Source organism: Uloborus diversus, chromosome 9, assembly GCF_026930045.1.
Source record: "Uloborus diversus isolate 005 chromosome 9, Udiv.v.3.1, whole genome shotgun sequence".
Lineage (NCBI taxonomy): Eukaryota > Metazoa > Arthropoda > Arachnida > Araneae > Uloboridae > Uloborus > Uloborus diversus.
In genome coordinates this window covers 157,024,464-157,051,210 of record NC_072739.1, presented here as the reverse complement: position 1 = coordinate 157,051,210, position 26,747 = coordinate 157,024,464, and the positions used below count along the sequence as shown (strand labels likewise).

The following is a 26,747-nucleotide window of genomic DNA, read 5'->3' as shown; positions in this document are numbered from 1 at the left end:
AGCGATTATTAGCGGCACGTGAATTGTTTATTAAATAAAGTATTATATTCGGCAAATTTGGAGAAACAAGAAATATTTCTGTGATAACCCTAGTTCCGCAACAATGAAAAATCCGATCCAAAAGGCTAAACTTAAGCTGATGCGTCGGCCTGTCTATACAGCGGCTCTATGCCCTTGCTCTTAGGAGAGGCGGGTAGCCCTGCTTCAACCACTGCCTTGTAAATATTAACGGCTCATAAAATTGACTCTGATAACACTAGATGTCTGCACCGTATTCATGGGTCACAACAATATCCGTTTTACCTGCCTAAAAGTCTTATTATTTAAATCCAAACTCATGACAGTCTGTTACTGGACCCTTGTCTGTTACTGGTGATCTTATCCTAATACACAAATAGTGGGTTCATATTTAAACATAATTCCCTCATCTCCACTGGGCATGTTTTTTGCTCTAAAAACATTTAGTCAAATACATGCCTTTATTATAAATGATAAAATTTACTCTTGAGATTGTTATTGAAATGGCTCAAGAGCTTGTAGCTTCCCTGAAAGATAACGAAGACATGAATTTGAAACTAATGCTTTTTTCTGCATAATATGCTTCAAATTTTTGTTGCTGCACAGCAAGTAGCTTCCATAAGTAGATCTTCCTATGTGGAAATCATCCATCAAGGTTGGTTCTTTTTTCTTTAAATACCTTCTCAACAGAAGCACCATGGACAGTATTCTTGTACCATATACACAGTTATTGACAATGTATAATAAAGTGAAACAACTGTGGATTATAGTAGTAGACAGGGCTAGAAAAATCTTTAAAATTTTACGTGAGCTGCCGGGCAAGTTTGTCTAAATTTTCACATGCACAGTTTTCCTTATTGTATATCAATAAAAGCATTTGAATTTGTTGTACAGCATTAATCAGATGAATTTTTGGCTCTCCTCTGATATGCCCCCCTCTTGGCGAGATTTTAATTTTTCGCTCGATACGAAAATCGCCAATAAGGCGATAACGTGGCAACCCTGGTTTTGCAACTTGAACGCTGGAAAGTAGTTTCTCGAAGTCTGTCTTTTTTCACGTGTCTGTGTGGTAGGAGGTAGGTGCTCATATGTTCCGCTCTTAGGGAGATTTTAAGTTGAATACTCTAAAATAAAGTTTCAATTCAAACTTTATTTTAGAGTATTCTTTTTCTTGTTGTTTTTTAATGTTAATTTAGTTGAATTTTCTATTTTAATTATGAGTTCGGTTTGTGATGTTGTCCAAATGTATCAATTGAAATTTTTGAATGAATCTTCTTTTTCTTTTTCGTCAGGTCGTCCAACGTTTGGACGTACCGGAGTCGTCCGGTGAATACAAAAATGAGGATATGTTTGTAAAGTTTTTGGAAATAATTCGCGAAATTAATTGGGTGGAGTACAAAATACAAGTAAAATAAGGTTGTTTTTTTTTTGGAATTTTTTTTGTCAAAACAAACATAATTTAAATATTTTTGTAAAGTAATGATAATAAAAAATGGGATAATTTCCCTAAGAGCGGAATATATGTGCACTGCCTCACGTGAGGAAGTAAAAGAAAAGTAAAAAAGGTAAGTGAACATATTTTGAATTATTGTGTTTTTAGTGTGTTTCTGGTAGTTTGTATTTTGGTCTGGTTGGCATTTTTGTAGCACAAAAATGGTGTTAATTTCACATAAAATCTGTGACTTTATTGTATACTGAACGGAGGAGATCTGTGACTTATATCCGACTGTGATGTATATTAAAAGTCGGAGGGATAACGGACCGAGCGGCAGCGAGGTCCTGGCGAGCCCGAGGTCTCATAGTACTCTCGTAATGAGACCGAGGCAGGGCCGGCGAGCCGAGGTCTCATTACGAAAGTACTATGAGACCGAGGGCTCGTATCCCGGAGAAACAACGGAAAAAAATTAATGCATTAATTTCATTAAATAATTAATGACATAATTTGAATTTTTCCTGTTGGCGCTAAAAAAGCATCGCTAAGAACGATGTATGACATATGACGTCATACATAGTTTTCTTGGCGACGCTTTTTTGGCGCCAACAGGAAAAAGTCGCCAAGAGGGGGGTATATCAGATTTGTTCCGAATTTTTTTTATATAAATCATTAAAAAAAATAGTTTGAATAAATATTACATAATAAGCCGTGTGTTAAATTTAATTTATATAACGGGAAGGATCACTTCCACACAAACTGGAAACAGAAAACTATCTAAGCAGAAGGGCTTGAAATAAATTTTGAGCTCCAAGTAAGGACACAATTTTTTTCAATAAAATACGAAATAATAAAGTTTTAGAAAAAAATATTTGCTTAAAAATTGGGCATGGAAGGGTAAAAGATTCATGCCTGATCGGAATTTTTATATGCCCCGGGCATATTGGGCAGTATTTCGAGCCCTGGTAGTAGAATAAAAAAATTTATCTTGATATTACAGTAACAAATATTCAGTTTGTATATTTTAGCAAAAAATTATTCCTTGCTCTATTTTATTAAAAATTTGAAAGAGAAGGGGAGGGGGAGGCATACAGAAGCGTGCAAGGATGGATATAGGGGAGGGGCAATGGGGGCAATCGCCCCTTCCTTGAGGGACTCTACAGGAAATTTTTCAACGTTAAAGTTCACAAAACATTTTTTAGTGCATCTGCAACGAATTTAAGGAACTCTCAACCGGAAACTTTTTGGAACATTGCAAACTTGAGGTCTTAAAAATGTGGTTTTAATGTTAGAGAAAGGAATGAAGTTCAAGCTCTTTTCTACTAATTTTTCAAAACCACAATTCCAAAAATACAATATTAAACCATATTAGATTATATTGGGAGATGGTTCGGAAACTTGAAGTTCTATAAACCCAATTTCGCCTCTCCCTTGAAGGATTCTTGAATCTGTCCTTGCAAGCATGCAGAATTATTACACAGCATTCATAACTTAGCTAAATATACAAACCTGCTGTATTTCAACATTTTAAAAATAAGTTAACTTTTTTCAGATGATTTCTCTTCAAAATTGAAATCTAAAATAAAAATACTAATTTAGAAAACAGTAAATAAACTTTTTCAGTTAGGCGACTACTACAAATTATGAATTAATTCAGTAAAAACAATGCATAGTCTTAGAAAAAGTGACATGCCCTGTGGACCAGTATGCTAGGTTTACTATTAAGACCAGTAAAGATTTACTGGTCCAAAAACAAAATGATTGGTTCACTTAACACAAAATGTAGTTTAACTTGAAATATTTTTCTGCATAACAATTTATAACAATTTTGCTGACATCTTTTTTTTTTTTTTTTAATAAAATCTTGATTATGTTAGCTTTAACTTAAAATTCATATAAGAAAAATTTAAAAATTTAATCATAAACAAATTTGCTACAAACGTAAAAACAAAAAGTTTAAAATGAAAATGGGTTTTTTCACGGTATTTTTGACATTTATGTAGAGTCTGTAACGGTACCTTTTTTTTGCCATAATTTTTTAATTTACTGTTTGATCAGCAAAATATTTTAATTTGAGTTGGTGTGTTGATAGGAAAAGCTCAAAATAAAATAATATGCTAATCAAACAGTAAATTAAAAAGTTATGGCAAAAAAGGCACCGCTACGAACTCTACATATATGCGTCAGTTACGTGAAATGACCCAAATACGAAATTTCTGAATTGATGGTGATCATGGAATGGTCCCACGGATTATTGAACTCTATTTTGTGGTGATTTGAAGCAATTTTTGCTGGTCTCGGACCGTAAATAAATGCTCCAAACGTACATTTCATTTCTAAACGCTGGCAGAATGATCATGATTGCAACCCATGATTAACATTTCGATTTTGAGGTGTTTTAAACATAAACTTGTGCTACCTACACATGAATTATTCATATATAGTGGATATTTTCCAATAACATGTATATTTCATTTCATTAAAAATATTTATTATTTATCTGAAATATAACTTGGTAAGATTAGATATAAGAATCTAAATCTTACAAGGGTTTTAGATTTTCTGAAATGTAAGTTGAAAATGCAGAATGTTCTTTACTTGTAATTTATTTCAACTCTCAAGCATTCTTTACTTGAAGTACAAAGTGTTAAAACGTAAAAATATTGTGAATATACAGTGGCTCCCAAAAGTGTTCGTACACTTTGAAATTTTTTAGTAAAACCAAAATAACTCAAAACTGAATTCGAATATAAAGTCCAATATTTTTTCACATCATTTCTATGTCATTCTAAATATAACCCATTGGTTTTTTTCAAAATATTGACAGACTTTTTTTTTTTGAAATGGGTCAGAAAGCGAAGAGACATAGAAAGAACACGCCACAAAAGTCATCGTACACTCAAATATTTTCGAATAAATTCATGATTAAAATTATCATATGCCGTTTTACTAATATTTTTGCATTGTGTTGACCCTTATAAGTCATTTGGCTTTAATTTTTTGTTTATTTATTCCTTAATAATATATTGCTTATTACTGTAAAATGGCTGGTATTCTTAAAAAACCGCAAACGCCATTCAAAATTTGAATTCTTTTCCCACAAGAGTGATAAATTGGTTTGAAATGTCTCTAAATTAGTTAATTTATTTGTTTGTATAGTAAAGTGCTTGATAAAATGCTTTAAAGAAAGGAATCGGACCGAAAACAAGGTAAGAAAAGGTCAACTGGCAAAGTTGACAGAACGTGATCGTACATTTAAAGTTAAAAAAATTATAAAAAATACACATTTGAGTACTGTAAACGTTTCTGCAGAGTTAAATGAAACATTTTACATTTAATTTTCACCTAAAATTGTTCGCCATTTTCTTTGATTAGCTGGATTAAATGGGACCTCTTCCTGCAGAAATTTTCTTGGTCGTGCGAAAAACAGAAAGCTTACGCTTTTCGTCCCAAAATCAATGATAAATAAGCTAAAAACAGTTTGCAATAATGTCTTACTTACAGATAAAAATTAATTAAACATTTTTGGTTAAATTGTTGTATAACTGTAAGTAGAAGAGAAAATTAGGAACTTAATCTTAAGAACTTAGTTGGATCAGTTAATCATGACTGTGAAGGTGTTTTAGTGTGAGGGTGCATATCAGCATCAGGACTCGGTAGTTTGTAATTTTTTGATGAAATAATGAATCATGCTGTTCTTTTAAATATTTTAAAAACCAATTTTTAACTCTTAGCCAAAAATTTGGTTACTGGAAACAACTTTGTTTTTTATCAAGATAACGATAAGAAGCACACGATTTTCAACGTTTGCGTCTAGTGCCTCGAAAATTGTCCTAAAGTTTAGAAAACACCCCCTCAATCTCCAGATTGTAACTTAATGTAACGTATTTAGAGATATTTGGAGGCTAGATTACGAAAATAGGGCTTTAAAACGAAAATAGAGCTAGAAATAGTAATACTCAAAGTGTGGTAGAACACTTACTCAGAAATTACGCTAAAAAAAGAAAGAAAAAGAATAAAATCTATTCCCAGACGTTTAAAAGGTGTTATGAATACTGTATGATATTCTACTAATTGATAACTTAATCAAAAGTTAAATTATTCAATAATATATAGACATTTTATAAAGTGTACGAAGACTTTTTTGAGATAAAATTTCCGGCACTTTTCGGTTTTTAAAAAATTAAGTTTTAATATTTTTTAAAAAATTTTCATGCAGTTTTGTTAAAAATTGATCATAGATCTTATAATTAAATACCTATTCCGAAATATTAATTCTAACTAATGATTTGGGGCCTATTTCGTTGAAAGTCGTAGGTGTACGAAGACTTTTGGGAGCCACTGTATAGGCCTATAACGAATATGCTTCCACATAAAACCAAAATATCGAGCACGAATTTCGTCTAAAGCTATCTTTCGCAATAAATTATCTAGAAATTAGACTTCTTTCCCCATAGGGTTTTCAAGTACCTTTACAACTTTAAAATGTAATTCGCAGCATTCCACTTGTTTTTTAAAGCAAGAGGTGCGTCAGTTAAAAAAAAAAGTTTAAAGAGACCGCAAAATTTGGATATTACGGTTGCAGTTTACAAGTCTAGAATTTTAGAAAAATAGTTGATACACATTTTAATTTTTATATTTCATAAACAGAATGAAAGCTTGATTATTACTCGTTCAAGTTTTATTGAAATTTGCTGCAAAACTTCTTTTATATGTAAAACTTTTGACTTTTTACTGTAATTACTAAACAAAATTTGGCATCACGTTGATAAAAGCAGAAGTCTTTTCGCTCTCCGGCAAGGTCAACAAAACCTAGGAATAAATTTAAATTCTTTCTTAAAATGGCTAATGTATTTCGAAAATGTTTGGTAAGAATAATTGATCTTTATTTTACATGTATCATTTAGTTTTCACTTAGAAAATTTCCATTCTTGGCTTTTTCTATAGCTAGACGATTGTTTTATCGCAAGATGTTATCATAGTTTCTTGATATAGTATGGTTTGAAGAATAAAAATTTTCTCAGTTTTTGTTTTTTTGTAATAAAACACACTATGTATGTACACCTCTTTAATTTAATCTTTTTTCTTTCAGTCCAAATCACGAATTACTTCTCTGAAGAATTCTCCTGTCTTTCAATTTGTTCGTAATGAGTCCAATGTTCGCACTGTAACTCTCATACCTGGAGATGGTATTGGACCAGAGATATCAGTTGCTGTGCAGAAGATATTTGAAGCAGCAAAAGTATTTATGTCCTAGTTCTTTACCAGGTTTTTTTTTTTAATGCAAAATTTAACAAATACACTTGCTAACATTGTGATGTAAATTATTTCCTAAGAAAGCTGGAAACTTTTCTGCCATAATTTTAGATTAACAAGAAATTATATCTGTATAAGTGTTAGTACAGTTGATCGTTGGTACTCACCAGGACGTACAGGGTTGCCACGCCACAGGGAAACCTGAAGAAAACGGGGAAAACACGGGGAATTCAAAAATCAACAAAAAAACAGGGAAAATCCAGGGAATTTCGAAAATTTCCCCAAAAACCTGCAAAATACAGGGATTTTTTTTCCTTCTTAAATTAAAGTTACAAAAATCAATCCCCAAATATATAAACTACCAAAAATTAAATAAATAGTAATAATTATAATGAGAATATTAATAAAGTTCAGAAATAAAGTAAAATAAAAATGGTAATTTTGCTTGAAAGTTTTTTTTTTTAAGTAAATATTAAAATATTTATCATAAAAATAGAATCTTGAATTTCATGATAATTTTAGTGTTCACTCTAGGAAAAAAAAGGGCAGGGTGCTGGTCTTTGAAAGGGGCACTATTTATTATAAAAAGGGCACAATTTCAACTTGGTCTTCCCCCATCCAAGACCAATGCCGCACCTCTCAGAAAGTACTGCACCCCCCCCCCCCCAAAAAAAAGAAGAAAAATAACATCTTTAAACACCTTGCAAAGATTTCATCCATTCCTCGGTACCATGAGCACCCCCCCCCCTCAGGGCGTGCACAGCAGGGGGGGGAGAAGAGACAGCTGTTGGCCCGGGCCTGATAAACTAGGGGTGAAATTTAGAGGCAAACATGGAAGGGGACCCGGAAACGTCATTTGTGACGGGCCCCGAAATTTCTGTGCACACCCCTGCCCCTCCCCCCTGATTGCCACCATTGAGTTCAGTATTGAATATCATTTCTTCCAGAAAATGCACTTGTCTTTAGGGTTGATTGCCCCTCTCCCCTCCCCTTATGCCAACTAAGCATTTTCCAAACTCCGTAGGAACATTTAGCTAATGCTGAATCTTTGCTTTGGGTGTGTTTCAACACTTTTCAGGCCATAATTGTGACTACTTTTCCTATACGAATAAAAAATTCTAATCATTTTAAGTCTTTGAATTTTAATGTAAGATGAACAGTATTTAATTACGGATCCCCCCTTCCTATCTAAAAACTGCCTAGTATTGTGCACTTTGCCATCAAGTATTTTAGTAGACATCAAAATCATGATGAATGTAAATTCAACTTTTTAAAAAATATTATACTTCAAACAGAATAATTATTAAAATACTGTGTGCAGTGCTTCGAAAATGCAATCGTAGCATGGTGCAAAACAAAAATGGCTTTATTTGAATGGCTAGTGTTAGACTTGACACAACTTCATGACACAAATGTTTGCAGATGTATGCACTACCCAAGCAGCTGGGGCCAATCCAAGATTTTAATTTCACTGACAATTTTTATGGAAATTTAATACATCAGCATTTTATTTTTGTTATTTTTTTAAAAAGCAATATTATAGTTTATATATATATATATATATAGGGAGAGAGAGAGAATATAGAGATAATACAAATACTCAGCAAAAATGAATGAATATTTCGCAGCAGAAAATTTCCCTGGCAAATTTCACACGGAACAATAGGTTTCCATTTCAAACGTCCTTTTTCAGGGTTCATACTCATTTTTAAAAGTAAAAATTAAGGACTTTTTGAGGACTCTCAAAACATTTTAAGGACTCGTTGAAAACAATAAACTAACTTTAGGTACACCATTTCAAAGCTTTTCCGGCGTGGGGGGGGGCAAAGTACTTGATACATATCTATATATATAAAAATGGAGTTTGGTAAATTTGTTCCCTAAGATCTCAGAAACTACCCGGCAGATTTGGCTGAAACTTTCACCGTTTGTTCAGTTTGGTACTGGGAAGGTTTATAGACCAGTTCGAAAAAAATCCGATTGATAGTTCCCTTTTTATTCCAATTTTAGTCCCAATTTTTGCATAAATGTCCCAATATGGGGTGGAAAAAAATGTGCACATATTAACATTATATGTCCATCGAAAGCGCCAATTTTTCTGCTGAAGATAGCATCTGTTCGAAGTTTCTAAGTTGTATAAAGGCTTTCATCAACCCAAGTCATTATTTAGTGTGTCATCTCAACTCCCACGAATTGTTGTATTGTTGAATATTTTTGCGTTTCGTCTGACTTTTTGAGGCTTTTCTCAAGTCAAATCTTAAAGTAACGTTTTTCCACAAGATTGGCTAAAAATAAATGGATTTGGCTGATGATTTTACTTTTAAACGGAACTTATGTAATTAATGGTTTATTATTATTATTTATGCTGATTGGGCACTTGCTCCCTATATCCAACCAACCAGCAGAAATATCGCCAGAACTTTTTCAGAAAGATTTCAGTAGCTGATGCATTTGGCAGTTTTTTCCACTGTCGCTGTTTTTGAGCCCAAAGACTACGTAATAATGTTTCTCAGCTTTCACCATATAAACAAAATATCGCCAATCAAAGATACTTAAAAAAATACTGTATAAAAATAATTCAACAACTAAATTAGGCAAATCCATAAACCGCACAAAAACTTCCATTAATTTTTCTTTTTGCACGATTTCAAACAATCGCCAAATTTTACTACTTATTTTGGAAACATTTCGGATGAAACCGTTTAGCGCCATTTTATTTCGACCAAAAGTATCTCAGCATCTGGCAACAATATTTCCATAATAAAAATTAGTAAGGAGGGGGAGTATTATGGAAAGTGCCCCAAAATGATTCTCGCAAATTTGGTAAGATTTTAAACCGCACCAAGTGCCCACAAAAATTGAAATTTCCCAAAATAACTAAAGCAAGTGTAAGGGGAACACGGGCGGCTATTTAAAACACGGGCATTTTTTAAAACAGTTCGTACATCAATAGCCATACAGAGAAGGTTTTAGATTTAAAAAAAAAAGTACTAACAGATAAATCTTTTTAAACATGTAAAGTTTAATTTCATATTTCGGAAATTCTTCAAATTTGTATATGCTTAAATGTCGTGCTTTCGTTTCTAATTAAATACTATTTTGTTCTTTATACTTATTGCTATTTTAGTTTAATGAGTAAGGAAGAAGCTCGATTTTTAATCACGTCAAAAAGGTTGCTTTAAATTCTTTCGCTTAAAACAGAAAACAAGGGCAAGTAACGATTGTTTCTCATAATTATTACTAACCGAGGCAACGCCGGGTATTTTTGCTAGTTATATATATACATACACAAATGCATATTATATTGCTTCTAAATGCAGAAAGAGGTATAAAATTGAGGGGGATGTCCCATTATCAGTGAATTATATTTTAAAATTTCATGCATCACAAGGATGAGAGTGGTTAGAGGGCAAAAAGGAGTACATCCAAAACAAAAAAAGACTTCTTAAAATAATGCAGAAAAGGGATGAGATCAAATTGAGAGAGAAAGTCCATGACATTCCAAAATTCAACAAAAAATGCTAATTAACCAATTTCAAAGACACTAAATTTTTGCTTGAAATAATTGGGTAGTAATCAATACAGTATATGGTATTGTTCTCTAAGTATAATATTTATTTCTCAAATTTCAGTTGTAAAAAAAAAATTAGGAAAATGGAGATAACTATAGAAAATTAGTTGTATATTAAAGCATTATTTTTAAAGTTTTTTTATTTTGTTTACATTATTGGAGTGAGAGGTAAATTGAAAGAAAAGCATTCAAACCTCTCTTTTTGTCAAGATATGTAAACTATGGCTTTTCTATTATTGCTTTTCATTTGTTGCTGTTACAGTAAAGCCTGTAAAGTTGACCACCCTTGTAAGTTGACCACCTGTCTATGTTGACCGCTTTTGTCAGGAACGGAATTAGTCCTATCTCATATAATGAAGGAAAACCTCTGTAACTTGACCACCTCTCTATTTTGACCACCTGTCTATCTTGACCACTAATGTACGCCAAATTTGGTTTGGAGTATTGTAAAAAACCCTTTATAAGTTGACCACTTGGTTTATTTTTTTAAACTTTCTTCAGCAAATTATTTTATTTTATTTACTTATTTTTTATTATTATTTCTTTTTTTTTTTTTTTTTTTTTGAAAGCTTTCTAAAAATGTTTTTAATGCTTTGATGACAGAATAGCATTTTACTAACTAAACAGCAGCATAAAGCTTATGCTGCTCTTTATTCTCCACACTTGTTTTTCATTTGTTGTTCTATTTGAGATAGCTTTTTGTACTCTATTCAGTGAAAACAGGTGTCAGTAGAAAAGTTCAGTCCAGGGTTGCCAACCTCTCCGCTTTGAGCGGAGTCGCTCCGCTAAATCTTAAAACTCCGCCCGCTCCGCCAAGTGTTTCATTTTCTCCGCATTCCCATTGCAATTTTAAAGTGTCTATTTTTTTTTTTTTCTCCTCCATTTGAGACGATCGAAAATAATCAATCCGCATTTTAAGTAGCCAAGGCATCGTCGACGTTGTCGCTCGCGCTTAGAGTTTGGCCAAAAAAAAATGCTGCTGCACGCCAAATAGGAGACACCCAGCGAGGAGAGGAGCGTTTCGGGTGGTGGAGGGGAAGAGTGAGCCAGAACGAAGCGCTTTTTCCCTCCCCATGTACTTTGCGCTGCTGAATTTTACTCCTACTGCTACGCATGCGCATTTTGTGTTTATGTTAGTGAAGAGCGGAGCCGCGTATATTTCGTTTCACAGATCTCGCTCACGTGCTCGGTGCGTTGTGTTCACCATTTTAGCTTGTGAAGTAGTGTCCAGAATGGCGCCAAAGAGGACACATTCGCAAGAGTTTCTTAAAGAGTATGAGACAACTTGGCCTGTGTTAAAGAAGTCGAAAATTTCTTCAAATTATGCGTTTTGTACAGTATGTGGCTTTGACTTTTTGGTTTCTCATGGAGGACGAGCGGATTGTCGAAGACACTGTGAAAGTGATAAACACGTTGTTAAAGCCAAGGCTTGTGAAAATAACAAAACATTGGACATGTTTTCAACGATACAGTCAGGATCAGGACTAAATGTCATTAGAGCAGAAGCTCTGTTTACCAAATTTTTAATTGAGCACAATTGCCCATTAGCGATTTCGGACCATGCTGGTCCATTGTTTAAGAAGATGTTCCCGGATTCTTCCATAGCCAAAGAATATGCCTGTGGCAGAACCAAAACCGCAGCAATAGTCAAGAGCTTTGCCACAACTACACAAGAAACGATCGTTGATAAATTAAAGAAAAATAAATTCAGTTTGGCTACAGACGGCAGCAATTCGCAAGATGAAAAATTATTTCCCATTGTAGCAAGCTTTTACGATGAAGAAGCGAAGAAAATAGTGACTTCATTGCTTTCTTTACCCCACCTAGAAGGTGATTCAACAGGAGAAAATATTTTTAAATTGATTGAAAATGATTTGCAGCAAAAAAACATATCGTGGGAAAACTGTGTGTCTTATTGCTCGGATAATGCTTATGTGATGATGGGACAGAACAAAGGAGTGAGCTCTTTTATAAAGAAAGCAAACTCAAATATAGTTATTCACAGGTGTGTGTGCCATCTAATCCATCTTGCAGCTCAACATGCAGCTAAAAAACTCAATGACTACGACATTGAACAATTTTTGGTGGATGTTTATTACTACTTGAAAAAAAGTGTAAAACGTGTTCAGCTGTTTCAATTTTGCCAGGCTGTGTGCGGGTTGGAGCAACTCAAAGTTCTCAAGTATGGAGCTACCAGATGGTTGTCCTTAGGAGAAGTCATCAACAGATTTTTAGATCAGTGGGATGCTTTATTTAAATTTTTTTGTGAGGAAGAAGAGGGAAGTTCTGCAACATTTTTAAAAATAAAAAAAATGTTTGAAGCACCAACCACGAAATTATACTTATTATTTTTGCAGGCTGTGATTCCCGTTTTCAATAAAACTAACTTATTGATGCAAAAAGAACAACCAATGATACATGTGTATCACCAAGAAATTACTTCTTTGTTTACAGAACTGTTGGCTAGATTTGTAAAGGCCGAAGTTGTTGTAAAAGCAGATTCTATATTTGATATCAAATTCAGTTCTAAAAAAAATCAAAAATCTGATGAAGAATTGGTAATTGGATCAAAAACTCGCCAATACCTAAACTCTCCCAGTATTTCTGCAAGCTCCAAGGAAAAATTTTATAATTGCATAAGAAGTTATTATGATACGGCATGTGCATACATCAAGAAAAAATTTCCACTGCAGGAAAAGTTGTACAAATGTGCCTCAGTTGCAAACATAAAAGGCAAAGAAACACAGAAGCTTTCATCTATCCACTTCTTTTTAGATTTGTTTGGATGTACAGATGAAGCAAAAGATGCTGTAGAAGCTGAATTTAACTTGTATCAGGTGGATACATTTAGCGATGATATTATCTCAAACAGAGCTGATGTTGCTTGGTCAAAAATTAAAGAATTACAAGATCACAATGGCTGCATTAAATATAAAAATCTATCGGATTTCATGCTGAAAGTTCTGTTAATCCATCATAGTAATGCGCCTTGTGAACGTGTCTTCAGTATTGTTCGTCAAAATGTTACTGATTATCGTTGCAACCTAAGCCATGACACATTACAAGGGTTGCTTATTGAAAAATGTGCTTCTCGAGCAGGGGATAAATTTTGCTACAATTCTATGTTTTGTGATGAGGAATTGAAAAAAGCCAAAAAGGCCACCTATCTGTTATTAAAAAAATAAAAAAAAATTTAATTACCATACCAGCTATTTTCGAGTTATTTCTGAGTTTTTCTTTAATTAAGTGCAACAATTCACAGGTATGTATATTAAAACTTAGTGACTATGTTAAATATTTTGTTGATACAATTTTGAATGCCTTTTAAGACAATTTAAAAATGCTCCGCTCAAGTGACCAAATGCTCCGCTCAAATTTTTTCAGTGCTCCTCTTGCTATTCTTGAAATGTTGGCAACCCTGTCAGTCTTTTCTTTCAGTTGCAATATGTTGTGGCAACACAGGAATCGTGCTAAAAAGAGCAGGCCTGGATATATACATTTTGGGTCACCCCTGCAGCAAAATATGTAGAGCCCCTCCCTAGTGGCCAGCAGTGTCTATTTGTAAAGTGAATAAGTCTTAGTGCTAGTTTTTTTTTTTTTTTCTATTTTTTCTTCAATTTCTAGGGTTGTTAGCCCCTTTAAGTACGTGGACCCCTCGCACTGTGGGTATGCAGATCTGGTCCTGCTAATGAATAAAGTTACATGTTTCTGGTGCAAAGGATTAAGAGATAGGACATTTTAATTTTGCCTTTATGAACTGGGAGAGTCGTGCTTATTGCTCTTTGTGCTATAAGTTGTACAAAAAAGGCTTGAAAAAGAAAGTTAGCTGAACTTGAGATTAATAAAAAGTATGAAATATTATATTAAAATTAATTGAAAATAGAGAAAGCCAGAGAAAATCAGCCGGCACATATGGAATTTCTAAAACTACAGTGTCTAATGCAGTTAAACACAAGGAAAAAATAACAAAATTATTTGAATAGTATTTTTAACTGTTGTTTCACTTTCAATAATGTTAAACAATGAAAGTGAGTTGAACAGAAAGAATAAGGGTGAATTACTCAAAAAATGAGTACATGGTGCAAGAAATGACAAAAAATTTAAAAAAAAAATCATTACCACCCTTTATAAGTTGACCACCTGTCTAAGTTGACCACCAAAGTACTGTACCGTGAGTGGTCAACTTACACAGGTTTCACTGTACTAACATCCCACTTGCTGTATTGTACCATTTCTTGCAAGTTTGTTTCTATACAAGTTCAAATTTTGAAAAAGAGGCACACTGTTAAAAATTTTCCGGAAAATTTACGGTAATTGTTACTGGCATCCATGTTGCCAGTAACTATTACCGTAAAAATCAAATGTTACTGTAAAATTTTACGGTTTCCTCGGTAGGCCACAGCAACCAGTTGGCGCTGGGATCGCTTATTTCTCCGGTATAAATTACCGTAAAAATCAGCGATGCGTCGGCGATGCTATTTTACAGTAACAATTACCAGAAAATCTTCCTGAATTTTTAACAGTGCAGCAATTTCTAACCCCTGAATTTTGAATAAAGGGTTGAGGGAGTCAGATGCTAATATTTGCTGCATCACTCAATAAAATCAATTTTTCATAATTCTTTAGAGAAAAACATCTTTTTTAACTAAAAACATTTGAATTTAAGGCACTGAAAATGAGAATGTAAATTTAAAAATTAGGTTTGTTTGTAAGGTAATAATTTACAACAGAGTAAAAAATCTAAATAAATATATAATTGGTTATTCGTTTCAATTGCATTGAAACTCATAATTTGGTTTCAAAAACTTCAAAATACTATTTTAGGATAAAAAAACAACAACATGAAGTTGCTTAATTTAATCTTGAAATTCCAGAAAAATTTACAGGCTGTTAAACCTTAATCATTAGAGATTCACCATAAATATTTTTAACACTTTCTAAAATACATAAAAAAAAAAGGGAACCATGCCAAGTTTCAGTACAATCCGAGACTGGGAGTTAGACCACATTTTTTTGATTGACTTCGCATATTTTCAAAAATAAATTTAAGAAATAAAAATGTAATTGAAATAATGAATAAAATAAGCAGATATAAAGTAGTATATAGCAAAAAAAAAAAAAGAAAAACCTTCCAGCATTAAAAATGATTGAAATAATTGCAGGATGCAAAAAGATTGAAATCTCAAACAAGGCATGCAATTTTCGGCGAAACAGCTGTTTGATGTCGTCAGCATGTTTCCTAAACATGCGTTTTCGGCATACATCGCCGATAATGAAGATTTGAGGGGAGAAAATAGAAAAAATAAGAAAATAGGACTGAACTTTATATAGCTTTTAAAAAATTAAGGAAATTTTCAGAAAATTAAGGACTTTTTAAGGGTTTTTTAGGGACCTTAATTTTGCTTGATGAAATTAAGGGTTTCTTGAAGGTTTTTTAAGGAAGTATGAACCCTGTTTTTATGGGGGGGGGGGGGGAGGAGGTGCTAAAAATTCAAGATAACAAAAAAAATACCTTGTATTATGATTCAGTATGCTTTGTACTGTGTGCTACTTAGAAAACAATTAGAAGGTTCACCAATCAGAAACAGATGCGAAAAGATTGCTTCACAATAACTAGCAATGCGCCAAAATTAGCTAAGCCTAATTCTCACGTGCAAACGAAAAACGGACAAAAAGGGCTGAAAAGCTACGAAAACGGCCTGTTCATACGATATTTGTTGCTCAATTCAACATTCTACTTCAAAAATAATTTTCATTTTGGTGAAGGTGCCGTTTTTGTTACATTATTTTCGTTAATCTTCCGATTTTGCAAGTGCGATTTCTGGGAAGTGATAGTTATAAATGGGGTAAAATCGACCTGTATTGGACTTAGAAATTGTTAACTAGAACAGTAAATGAGTTTTGAAACGATAATTTCGCAAACTTAGTTCTTTCTTTTTTTTTTTTTTTTTCAATTTTTTATGTATGTATTTTTTTAGAATTTTTCGTGGGCTAATTCAACAGGCTTCACGGGCCACGTTTGGCCTGCGGGCCATAAGTTGTGCATTCCTTAGACTCTAAGGAATTCAAGCACTATGTTAGCTTTCAAAACTTTATCAATCACTTCAAAATAAACGCTTTTTCCAAGCCGTTTACAAGCATTATCAAGAGCATACAAACCCTGCTTCTGTTGTTTTGCAGGAGAAAAGAAAAAGGAGAACAGCCTGAAATATTTCAGTAAACTTCATATTTTTTCGGCCAGCATCATCGTCAAGAACCCTGTATTTTCAAATCAAGAACCGTTTGCGTTTGCACTCGGACTTTTCGGACAAGAAATGGAGCAGTTCATCTGCATCTGTTCTGGTCTGACGAGACAAGTAGTACCCCTTCTACTTTTCCTGGAACTGGCATTCCCTGGTCCTACAGATGAAAATAATATAGGAAGACTACCTACCACTATCCCTCTCTCATTGTTGATTCTCAGAAACTCAAGGATGGGGAGGAATTAAACAATAATCTCCCCCCTCCCCCGCCCTCCACCATCGCGGACGACCGAACACCTTCCCTCACCCTTTCAAACCCTTCTTCAGTAGAAGTAAGAAATCTATCTTTTGTTTCCAACTGATAAGTCTGTTAGAATTCCGAGAATCTCATCCCTTCCTTGCCTAGATGTTTGCATCTCCTTTTATTCGTGGGGCCGTTTTCATGGTGAAATTCTGGGGACAATGGCAAGACATGTTTACAAATAAAATTGCCCCGATATCGCGACGGGTCCAAACGGTGCTTGAGGCATCTTTTAAAAAACACAGGGTGCATATTGTTATTTTTGAAAAGGGCGGGGCGCATTTTGCGATCTAAAAGAAGGGCAGGGCGCAGTTTGCCGATATGGAAAAGGGCAGGGCGCTGCGCCCTTCAAAAACGGCCTTGCGGGAACACTAATAATTTAGAGTGTATGAAATTAGTCGTCAATAATCATTGTTCTGGGTCACTTATATACTTTTAGGTCCATGGCTAAGAGAACATTTTTTTTGAATAAAAAGTTGAATATATTCAACCACCATGCTATTATTTCAGTTATTATGAATTCGTATTTATTTTCCCTTATTTATTTAGAAATTTGTGTTTCATTTTTTTACCCTGTGGTGAAATTATCAAGATATTAATGTTCTTTTCCAAATAATCAGTGCTCGCTCGTTTGTAATGTTTTATTTTCATACAGGGAAAACACAGGGAATTTTTTTTCCAAAATTGAGTGGCAACTCTGACGTAGTAAGCCCCAGACTGGATGCACCACTCTTTCTGTTTTTCGGTTAGGTACCTCAAGTTCAGGAGCGAAAAATAATTTTAAGTGCATTTTGTTTTAAAAATAAGTAATGAAATTGTAAAACAAAATGTATAAGGTTCCAAATTAAGCAATTGTTTGAATTTTGTTGAACAAAGGACATTTGAAAGTAAGTCTTGTTTTTAAATTAAAAAAAAACAAGCAAAGTTACAGCAATAAAATTTGTTGCACAAAAATTGGCCACTCTTACAGCATTTTCAGACATAGCTTCCGTGATTTTCCAGGCATTTGTAATAACGTGTTACAAGTTTTTGTACACCCTCTTCATAGAATGCTGCCGCCTGTGTAGTCAACCGTGGGGTTTCGTGTTCTTTGAGCTCTTCATGGCTGTTGTACCCACGTACCCCAAGGAAAGACTTAAGATGCAGAAACAAATGGAAGTTGCTGAGAGGGGTTGGGGCTGTGCTGAAAATTTTCAAAAGCATTCTAGCTAAAGCCCTGAAAGAGTCCTCATGGATGACTATAAGCAGTAACATTTTACAAATAGGTATATAGAGAAACTTGTAACACGCTGTGACAAATGCTTGGAAAACTTTGGGAGCAATGTTGAAAAATAGTGTAAGAGTGGTAGATTTTTGTGCATTAAAATTCTTTGTTCTGTCTCTACTTGTTGTTTTTTTCATTCTGAAACAGAGCTTACTTTCTGAAAGTCTCTCGTATATAATTATAAATTGTTAGCATAATATTTGTATGATAAAGTTATTGCTAGTTAAAATTTATAAACTTTTATACTTTTGCAAAATTAATGGTTGTATCCCTCTTTTCTTTCAACAACATCATATAACAAAAAATGTCCTTTTTCAAGAGAGTGATTTCAGAGTTTAAGCATAAGATATCATGAAGAAATATGTATATATATAGACTCTGATGGAACCATTTCTCTTCCAACAAAATATATACATTTTTTTTTTTTTTTTTTTTTGTTTCAAGAAGATTAAGTATAAGTTTTAAAAAGTTGCGTTTCATTTATAACTTCTTGCACCAAATTTCAAAAATACTATTTGAAATATCTCAAAACATGCCATTATTGGTACGAATTGTTCTTCTTACAATCAGGAGTGTTCCCAGATGTTTCATTCCGCATGGATCAAGCACAACCCAAGAGGTTACGCTCTTAAAAAGAACGTCCCGAAAATACTTAAAAATGTAAATACGACACATTTTTGCTCTCTAATGGCAAAATTTTAAATTAAAGAAATGCAATATGTAATTACATTTTTTAGCAAAATTTAAGAGTTTAACTCTTACTGTTTATTGAACATTAAGAAGACTTAAAATTTTATAGGAGTGTGTTTGAATTTTTGACATCATACTGTATGTTCTGCTGACAGTGAGATATAATAAAAACATTTGTTTCTACAGTAAAATTTTGAATTTATTTTAATTATTTCAGACATTAACATTTTATATTTTTTGTTTTATTTGGAAAAATAATCTTTAATTCTCTAATTGGATCAACTTTTTATAGTGTTTTCCCTAGACCAAAAATGGAGCAGGCGGCTTCTAAATAAAAGAGCACTTTTTGACAGAAATTTTATAATCTAGTAAAAGTAGTCTTTTATACATTTATTTTTATTTATTTATTCGTTTATTTTATTTTTTTGTGTACACAAAACGCTACGGTTTTGTAGGGTCCTGGTATTTTTTTATAGTTATTATTTTTGTAATGTTTAGTTTTTTAATGTTCATAAAAAAATATGCTGAAGACATAAAAGGCATTTAGGTTTCTATTCTATCAAAATTCTAGTAAATAAAAATAAAAACCCAAGGGAGTTCAGATTTCCAGGCCAGGCTTGCATGAACCACTATTTTTCGGGAAAAAAGAGGGAAAACTTTCATTTGGATAAAAAAAACTGGCTGACCGGAAGGAAACAAAGAATAGTTGTAAGGGGAAATTATTCTAAGTGGAGTGAGGTTTTAAGCGGTGTTCCTCAAGCATCAGTGTTAGGGCCTGTTTTTTTCATTATTTTTATGAACGATATTCACAAAAATATTTCTGGGAACATGAATTGTTTTGCTGATGATGTTAAAGTTATGGGGACTGTAGAAAATGAAGAACAAGCAAAACAGCTGCAAGAAGATCTAGATCATATTACGGAGTGAGCTGATGTATTGGGGTATGGCTGTTAATGTTGGGAAATGTCAAGTGCTACATTTAGGACATGGAAATAAGTGTACAAGTTATTATTTACAAGGTTCAGTCATTAGTCAGGCAGACAAAGTTACTGATCTGGGGGTCTTAATAAGTCAGGATTTAAAGTTTAGCCAACAGTGCAGCATTGCTAGTAACAAGGCCAATAAGATGCTTGGGTTTATCAATAGATCTATTTCAAACAAATCTAAAGAAGTTCTTCTGCCTTTATATAGAAGTTTGGTAAGACCTCATTTGGAGTATGCTGTTCAGTTTTGGTCTCCTTATCTTAAGAAAGACATTAATGTATTGGAAAGGGTTCAAAGGCGAGCTACAAGGCTAATAAATGGACTTTCTCACTTAGACTATGATTCCAGGCTTAGAAGGCTAAAAATGTACAGTCTTGAGCAAAGAAGAGACCGAGGGGACATGATTCAGTTGTTTAAATTTATTAAAATGAAAGATGTTACGGGGCTGAAGTTTAGCACTGAAAACAGGACAAGGGGTCATTGTTTTAAGCTGTTTAAATCTCAGGCTAATATGGATGTTAGGAAAAATTATTATTTTAGCATCGTAGTGGAACCTTGGAACAGTATACCGGAAGAGGTGGTAATGAGCAAGGGAGTAGATAGTTTTAAGAGGGCCATTGATCTTCACTGGGGATTGTAAATTGACTAGGACCAGTCTAGCTGGGCCCAGAGCCTGTTGCTGGTCGTCACTTTTGTATTTGTATTTGTAAAACTTCAAAAGGGCAAAGGCAGCCCATTAAGAAATGCGAAAAAGGAGGGCAGGACTCTGCACCCTCGTAAAAGTGCCGTAGGAAACAATACTTCAAATAACTAACTATGAAAAATATTTCCAATATGGTACATGTGACAGCTATGGACGTTTTTTTATAAAGTGCTTTTATTTAAATAAAAAACATTAACGTTTAAAAAAACTTCGGCAGTAAAGCATCAACAGTAATACATTGATGTTTCCTAAACATCCATATTCATAAAATAAGAAATAACGTTAAGTAGCACAAATTGCCGATTACTGCAGATGTGTTTTGACAATGCAAGGAATGCCTTTTTCAATGCAAAAGAAATGAGCTTAAACTGTGCAGACTCAAAATATTGATGCTGAGAAAATCATAAAAAGATTTTTAATGCGTTGAGTCATTTTTTCAACATATTATAAATTCACATTAAGTTACTCCAATAAATTGGATTTCTATACTCAATTGCAACTTCTTTCCCTGTATAGCTTATATGAGTAATATTAGGACATTCTGTATGGGATATTTATGAATCACTTTACTACTTTTCCATTATCAAAATACTATTTACTAGTGGCTCACTGGTATGTTTTGCCAAATAGGACTGAACTATGAATTTTACCAAACAATCAGTTTACATTGCCATAATTATTGTCGGGGCCAACATTTGGCATTTATTTATTATTTTTGCCATTTGGATAATGAACAAGTATGAAAAGATTTATGTATCACTAGTGTAAATTTTTTTACATCTACATATTTGTAGATCAATGTTTGAATGCCATGTTTAAGAATGAGGAGATGTACTAGGCCACTAGAGGGCGCCTGTGATGCAGGGAGTGTTTTTTGCTGCTAATTTGATAAGTGTTTTTTTACTATAATTTTTCATTATTACTGTCTAGTTTTAGGTTTTTTACTTCACTTTATCATGTAATTTAGTTTTATTGTGTTTTGGGGGCTCATTTTTGCTGTTATTGTATTCTTGAAGTGTTTTTGCATTTTTTGGAGCTAAGCCTAACATGTGGTGATCTCCTGGTTTTTGATCTTGTGTGCTTTATTGGGTGTAGCAACTCTGTTTATTTACTGCTGTTTTTAGTATTTATTCTGTGTTTTTTTGCATTTTTATCTTACTGTTTTGCCTTTTGGAACATATTCACTGAGTTGAAATGGGTGTTATATGCATTATGAAAGAGGTAAAGAGTGGGAAGGGGGACAGGTGGATCTCTTGTGATCTATGTCATATGTTCTGCCTGTATAAGGGGGAAAATGAGTCTGTTTTTGAAGAGGATTATATTTGCACTAAATGTGCTGAACTCTCAGACTTAAGACTTAAGATGCTAGTTTTGGAAGCCCAGTTAGCATTAGGGTGTAAGCCAGTTGTAGAGGGTATAAATGTTCCAGAGATTCAGGGGGAAGTTTCAAATGAGGAGTTAGATTGGGAAACTAAGGGTGTAATTTTGGGGGACTCTATGGTAAGGGAGGTGGGTAACACAGTTGGGAGAGTAAAGCGTAAGGTGGCTAGGTGTTGTTTACCAGGGGCTCGGGTAAAAGACGTTAATATGGTTGCTGTAAAGAAGGGAGTATTGAATAAGGAGGACATGGTTACTTTGTGGGTGGGAACAAATGATGTAGGCCACAGTAAAAATGAGGAGTTTTCTAGGGAATGGGAATCCCTGTTGGATAAAGCAACCAGCTTTTCGACAAATGTCCAAGTGGTTGGTTTGCTTCCCAGGTATGGAGTGCATAGGAGCTGGCTAAATCAACGTGCGAGGTGTATGAACTTGCTACTGAAGTCAATTTGCGAAAAGCGCAGTATCAGGTTCATTGATGTATGGAGTCATTGTAAACGGGATTGGATTGCTAGGGATGGCCTGCATCTGAGCTCTACAGGGGTCAAAATGGTTAGTGGATTAATTTTAAGGGCTTTGGAGTCAAAAAACTAAGTTGGAATGGGGGGTATGGTTCAAGCACCAGGTATCGAGAGAATGATATGTTTTTGGGTATTGCTAGAAATGGAAATAAAGTGACAAACAAGAGTAGTAATGTTAACAATTGTAATTTAGGAAATTTCAGGGTGTTAAATAAAAGCAACTTAGGCATGCTTAAAGTTTTCTATACCAATGCTCGCAGTATTAGGAACAAGATGGATGAATTGAAAAGCATAGTTATGAATGAGAAGTTGGATGTTATCGGAATTACAGAGACATGGGCTACCGAATCTGATGCAGAGTTATTACATATTGCTGGGTATAATTTATTCAGACAGGATAGAGTAGGTAAAAGAGGTGGTGGGGTTTTATTTTATGTTAGAGACAATTTTATTTGCAATGAATTGGTCATAAATGATAAGCCTACTGATATTGATATGGTTTGGCTGGAGTTGATGAGCAGTAAGGGCATAAAGCTACGCTTTGGAAACATTTATAGGCCACCTAATTCAAACCAGGGACAAGATGAACAGATGTACCGTATTATTAGTGACATGTCCAGTAAGGGATCCGTTATCATAATGGGGGATTTCAATTTTCCGGGTATTGATTGGAATAATTTTTATCCTGGTAATGGCAAAGAAGAGGAATTTTTAAAAGTAATTGGTGACTGTTTCTTAGATCAAGTTGTAACTCAGGGAACTCGAGAGGAGGCCATTTTGGATCTAGTTTTTTGTGACATAGGTAGTTTTGTTCAGGGGTTGAGTGTAGGGGAGCATATTGGAGATAGTGATCATAACAGCATTAGGTTCCGGGTTAAATTTGAAGTGTGCAAAGATGTTAATTTTAGGTTTGTGCCCAATTTCAGAAACACCGATTTTGTTGCACTTAGGCAGAGCTTGAAAGAGGTTTTTTCGTCAGGGTTGGAAAATAGCGACGTAGATCAGCAGTGGACGGAATTTAAGGATAAACTTGCTAAAACCGTTGGGGACTATGTTCCATTTAGGAGAAAAGGTGTTAGTACCAAAATTTGGCCCATGTGGTTCTCCAGGGAGACTAAAGAAGCTCTTAATTATAAGCAAGCCACTTTTCGTAAGTTTAAAGAAACTGGTCAGAGTGCGGAAAGGCTCCAGTATGGTAAGGCAAGGCGAAATTTTAAGTATTTGGTACGGATTCAGAAAAGGGAATTGGAGCAAAGGCTGGCAGATGACATTGATGGGAACCCTAAGAGGTTTTTTGCTTACGCTAATTCTGGGAAAGCTCGAAACAGTCAAATTGGGCCTTTGGTTGATGAGCATGGAAATTTAATCCAAAACGATAGGGATATTGCAAATGTTCTAAATAACTTTTTTTCCAGTGTGTTTAACGATAACTGTATCTCAACAGTTGACACTAACAAGACACAAGCTATTATACAGCTTGAGGATTTTGTATTTTCCAGGGAGGAGGTTTTATTTCATTTGAAAAAGATTAAAGCAACTAAAGCTCCGGGACCAGATAATATTTATCCAAAAATTTTAGTTGAATGTGCAGAGGAATTAGTGGATGTTATTTTGAATATTTTCAATGCTTCTTATAACTCGGGGACGGTGCCAGAGGACTGGAAGCTGGCTAACATAATGCCACTCTTCAAGAAGGGGTCTAAAGGTATTGCTGGGAATTATAGACCTGTAAGTTTGACTTCGGTGATTTGTAAGATTTTCGAAACTTTGATCAAAATTAAGATCATGATGTTCTTAGAGACTAATAGTCTGTTGACTAGTTTGCAGTATGGTTTCAGGAAAGGTAAATCCTGTACTACTAATTTATTGCATTTCTACGACAAGGTTACCTCAGCTTTAGATAACAAAAAATGTGTGGATGTTGTTTATATTGATTTTCAAAAAGCTTTTGACAAGGTACCGCATGTTGCTCTTCTCAGCAAGTTAGCTGACATTGGAATAGGAGGAAAAACTTTACTTTGGGTTAGAAATTGGCTTACTGGTAGGAAGCAAAGAGTAGTTGTGAGAGGAAATCATTCTAATTGGAGTGATGTTTTAAGTGGGGTTCCTCAGGGATCAGTTTTAGGGCCTCTTTTGTTTATTATATTTATGAATGACATCAATGATAATATTTCTGGAAGCATGAATTGTTTTGCTGACGATGTAAAAGTTATGGGGATTGTCGAAAATGAAGAACAAGTAAAACAGCTGCAAGAGGATTTAGATCATATTACTAAGTGGGCAGATAAATGGGGTATGGCAGTTAATGTAGGGAAATGTCAAGTGCTACACTTAGGTCATGGAAATAAGCGTATGAGATATCGTTTACAGGGTTCAGTCATAAATCAGGCAGAAAATGTTATGGATCTGGGTGTCTTTATAAATCAGGACTTCAAGTTTAGTCAACAGTGCAGTATTGCTAGTAACAAAGCCAACAAAATGCTTGGGTTCATCAATAGATCTATTTCAAACAAATCTAAGAAAGTTCTTCTGCCTTTATATAGGAGTTTAGTAAGACCTCATTTGGAGTATGCTGTTCAGTTTTGGTCGCCTTATCTGAAGAAAGATATTTTTGTATTGGAAAGGGTTCAAAGAAGGGTAACTAAATTAGTAAGGGGACTCTCAGATTTAGATTATGATACCAGACTTAATAGGCTTAACATGTATAGCCTAGAGCAAAGGAGAGTCAGAGGGGACATGATTCAGTTATTTAAATTTATCAAAATGAAAGATGTAAATGGATTAAATTTTTGCGGGGAAAGCAGGACAAGGGGTCATTGTTTTAAGCTATTTAAATCTCAGGCTAACTTGGAAATCAGGAAAAACTACTACTTTAGCAGGGTCGTGGGCACTTGGAATAGCTTACCGGAAGAGGTGGTAATGAGCAAGGGAGTGGATAGCTTTAAGAGGGCCATTGATCTTCATTGGGACTAATTAATTGACTAGGACCAGCCTAGCTGGGCCCAGTGCCTGTTGCTGGTCGTCACATTTGTATTTGTATTTGTATTTGTAACTCTGAAAGTCAACTCCTACATTTAATCTATACAGTTGACTCCCGCTACAATGCGTTCCGACTTACGCAAAATGGCTATAACGCGGTTTTTTCCCTGGTAAAGAATTTTATTCCTAACGCGAATTCTTCACCTGCAACATGAAAATTTTCCGAAGGGAATTGCGGTTTTTTCGTGAATGGACCTTCATCCCTTTGGCAGCACTAAGAGCGGAAGTTCCCACACCGTTCTAGTCTGAACATCGCTTATACAAATAACTACTCCTCATTTTCCATAAATTTTTTTCATTCTATATGGGAAAGTTGATGAAATATAATGACACCTAAGAATGCTGTTTCATTTAAAGTTTGTGAACATAGAAGGAAAAAGAGAAACTTTCTCAACAGCTATAGTGCATTTGTTTTTCTTACTACATAATGTACATACCGTAGTGGTTTATTTTGCGTCGTTCTTTCCCATTGATCATTGATTTTGTGCATTGTAGCAGTTTTTTGTTAAATAAAACGGTTTTTTTTAATACAATAAATAAAAATTCTATTTTTTACTTAAGAAACAGTAATGTATAGTTGAGAAATGGTTTTTAACAGTTTGAGGTGGTGTTTACAAGTGTGTTTAATCGTATGAGTATGTTTATAAAAGTTTTTACACATACCCTTTTCCTCAACGCGAAATTTCAACTTACGCGAAGGGTCTTGGAACGCATCCCTCGCGTAAGTCGGGACTCAACTATATTTTAATTAAATGACTTTTTTTTTGGTATCATTTAATACAACTAAAATATTCAGCATCATAAGTTCATTGATCGAGTAACATTTCTGATGTTACCAACGATGAAACTCTCACCATAGGATGAAAATTTGATAATATTTTTTGGTAACGTTTGAGATGCAGGGAAATGCTTTGTTTTGACAAGGCTGAACTGGATCCGGTAACTTAACCGTTTTACTGGTAAGATTGTCATTTTAGGAGAATGAATAAACAAAAAAAGTGGTTATCAATGAATGCTACTGGAGCTTAGTGTTAATCCACTGGAGTTAGGGTTAAAATGTCAACAATCAAAATATCACCAAACAGGCAATGGCTTCGTTCAAATGTTGAAGCAGTTTTCCCTCGTCATACCTTGATGGGCGATTTTCTAGTTTATAAATAATTTAATCTATACAAGTGCATTATTTTCCCTAAATGTTTCTTTGAAATATCTTTTCAGCTATTAATTTCTTATTCAATCTCTAATATTTCTATTAAGCAAAGAAAGAAAAATATAGGCTATCAACAAAATAGTATGTCAGTTTTTATCTTTTATTTCTTATTGCAAAATAGTAATTTATTTAAAATTCT

At 34.0% G+C, this 26,747-nt stretch overlaps 1 protein-coding gene across 2 annotated transcripts in view; it reads left to right on the top strand.

Annotated features, from left to right (window-relative positions):
* Positions 1-6,223: 6,223 nt before the first annotated feature.
* The window catches only part of LOC129229369 (probable isocitrate dehydrogenase [NAD] subunit alpha, mitochondrial), a 68,825-nt gene continuing 48,301 nt past the window's right edge, over positions 6,224-26,747 (top strand). For both annotated transcript variants that reach the window (XM_054863662.1, XM_054863661.1), the window contains exons 1-2: positions 6,224-6,318; positions 6,543-6,692. In XM_054863662.1, the coding sequence (XP_054719637.1) occupies positions 6,292-6,318; positions 6,543-6,692 (177 nt within the window). In that variant the 5' untranslated portion in view covers positions 6,224-6,291. The remainder of the gene's footprint in view (positions 6,319-6,542; positions 6,693-26,747) is intronic.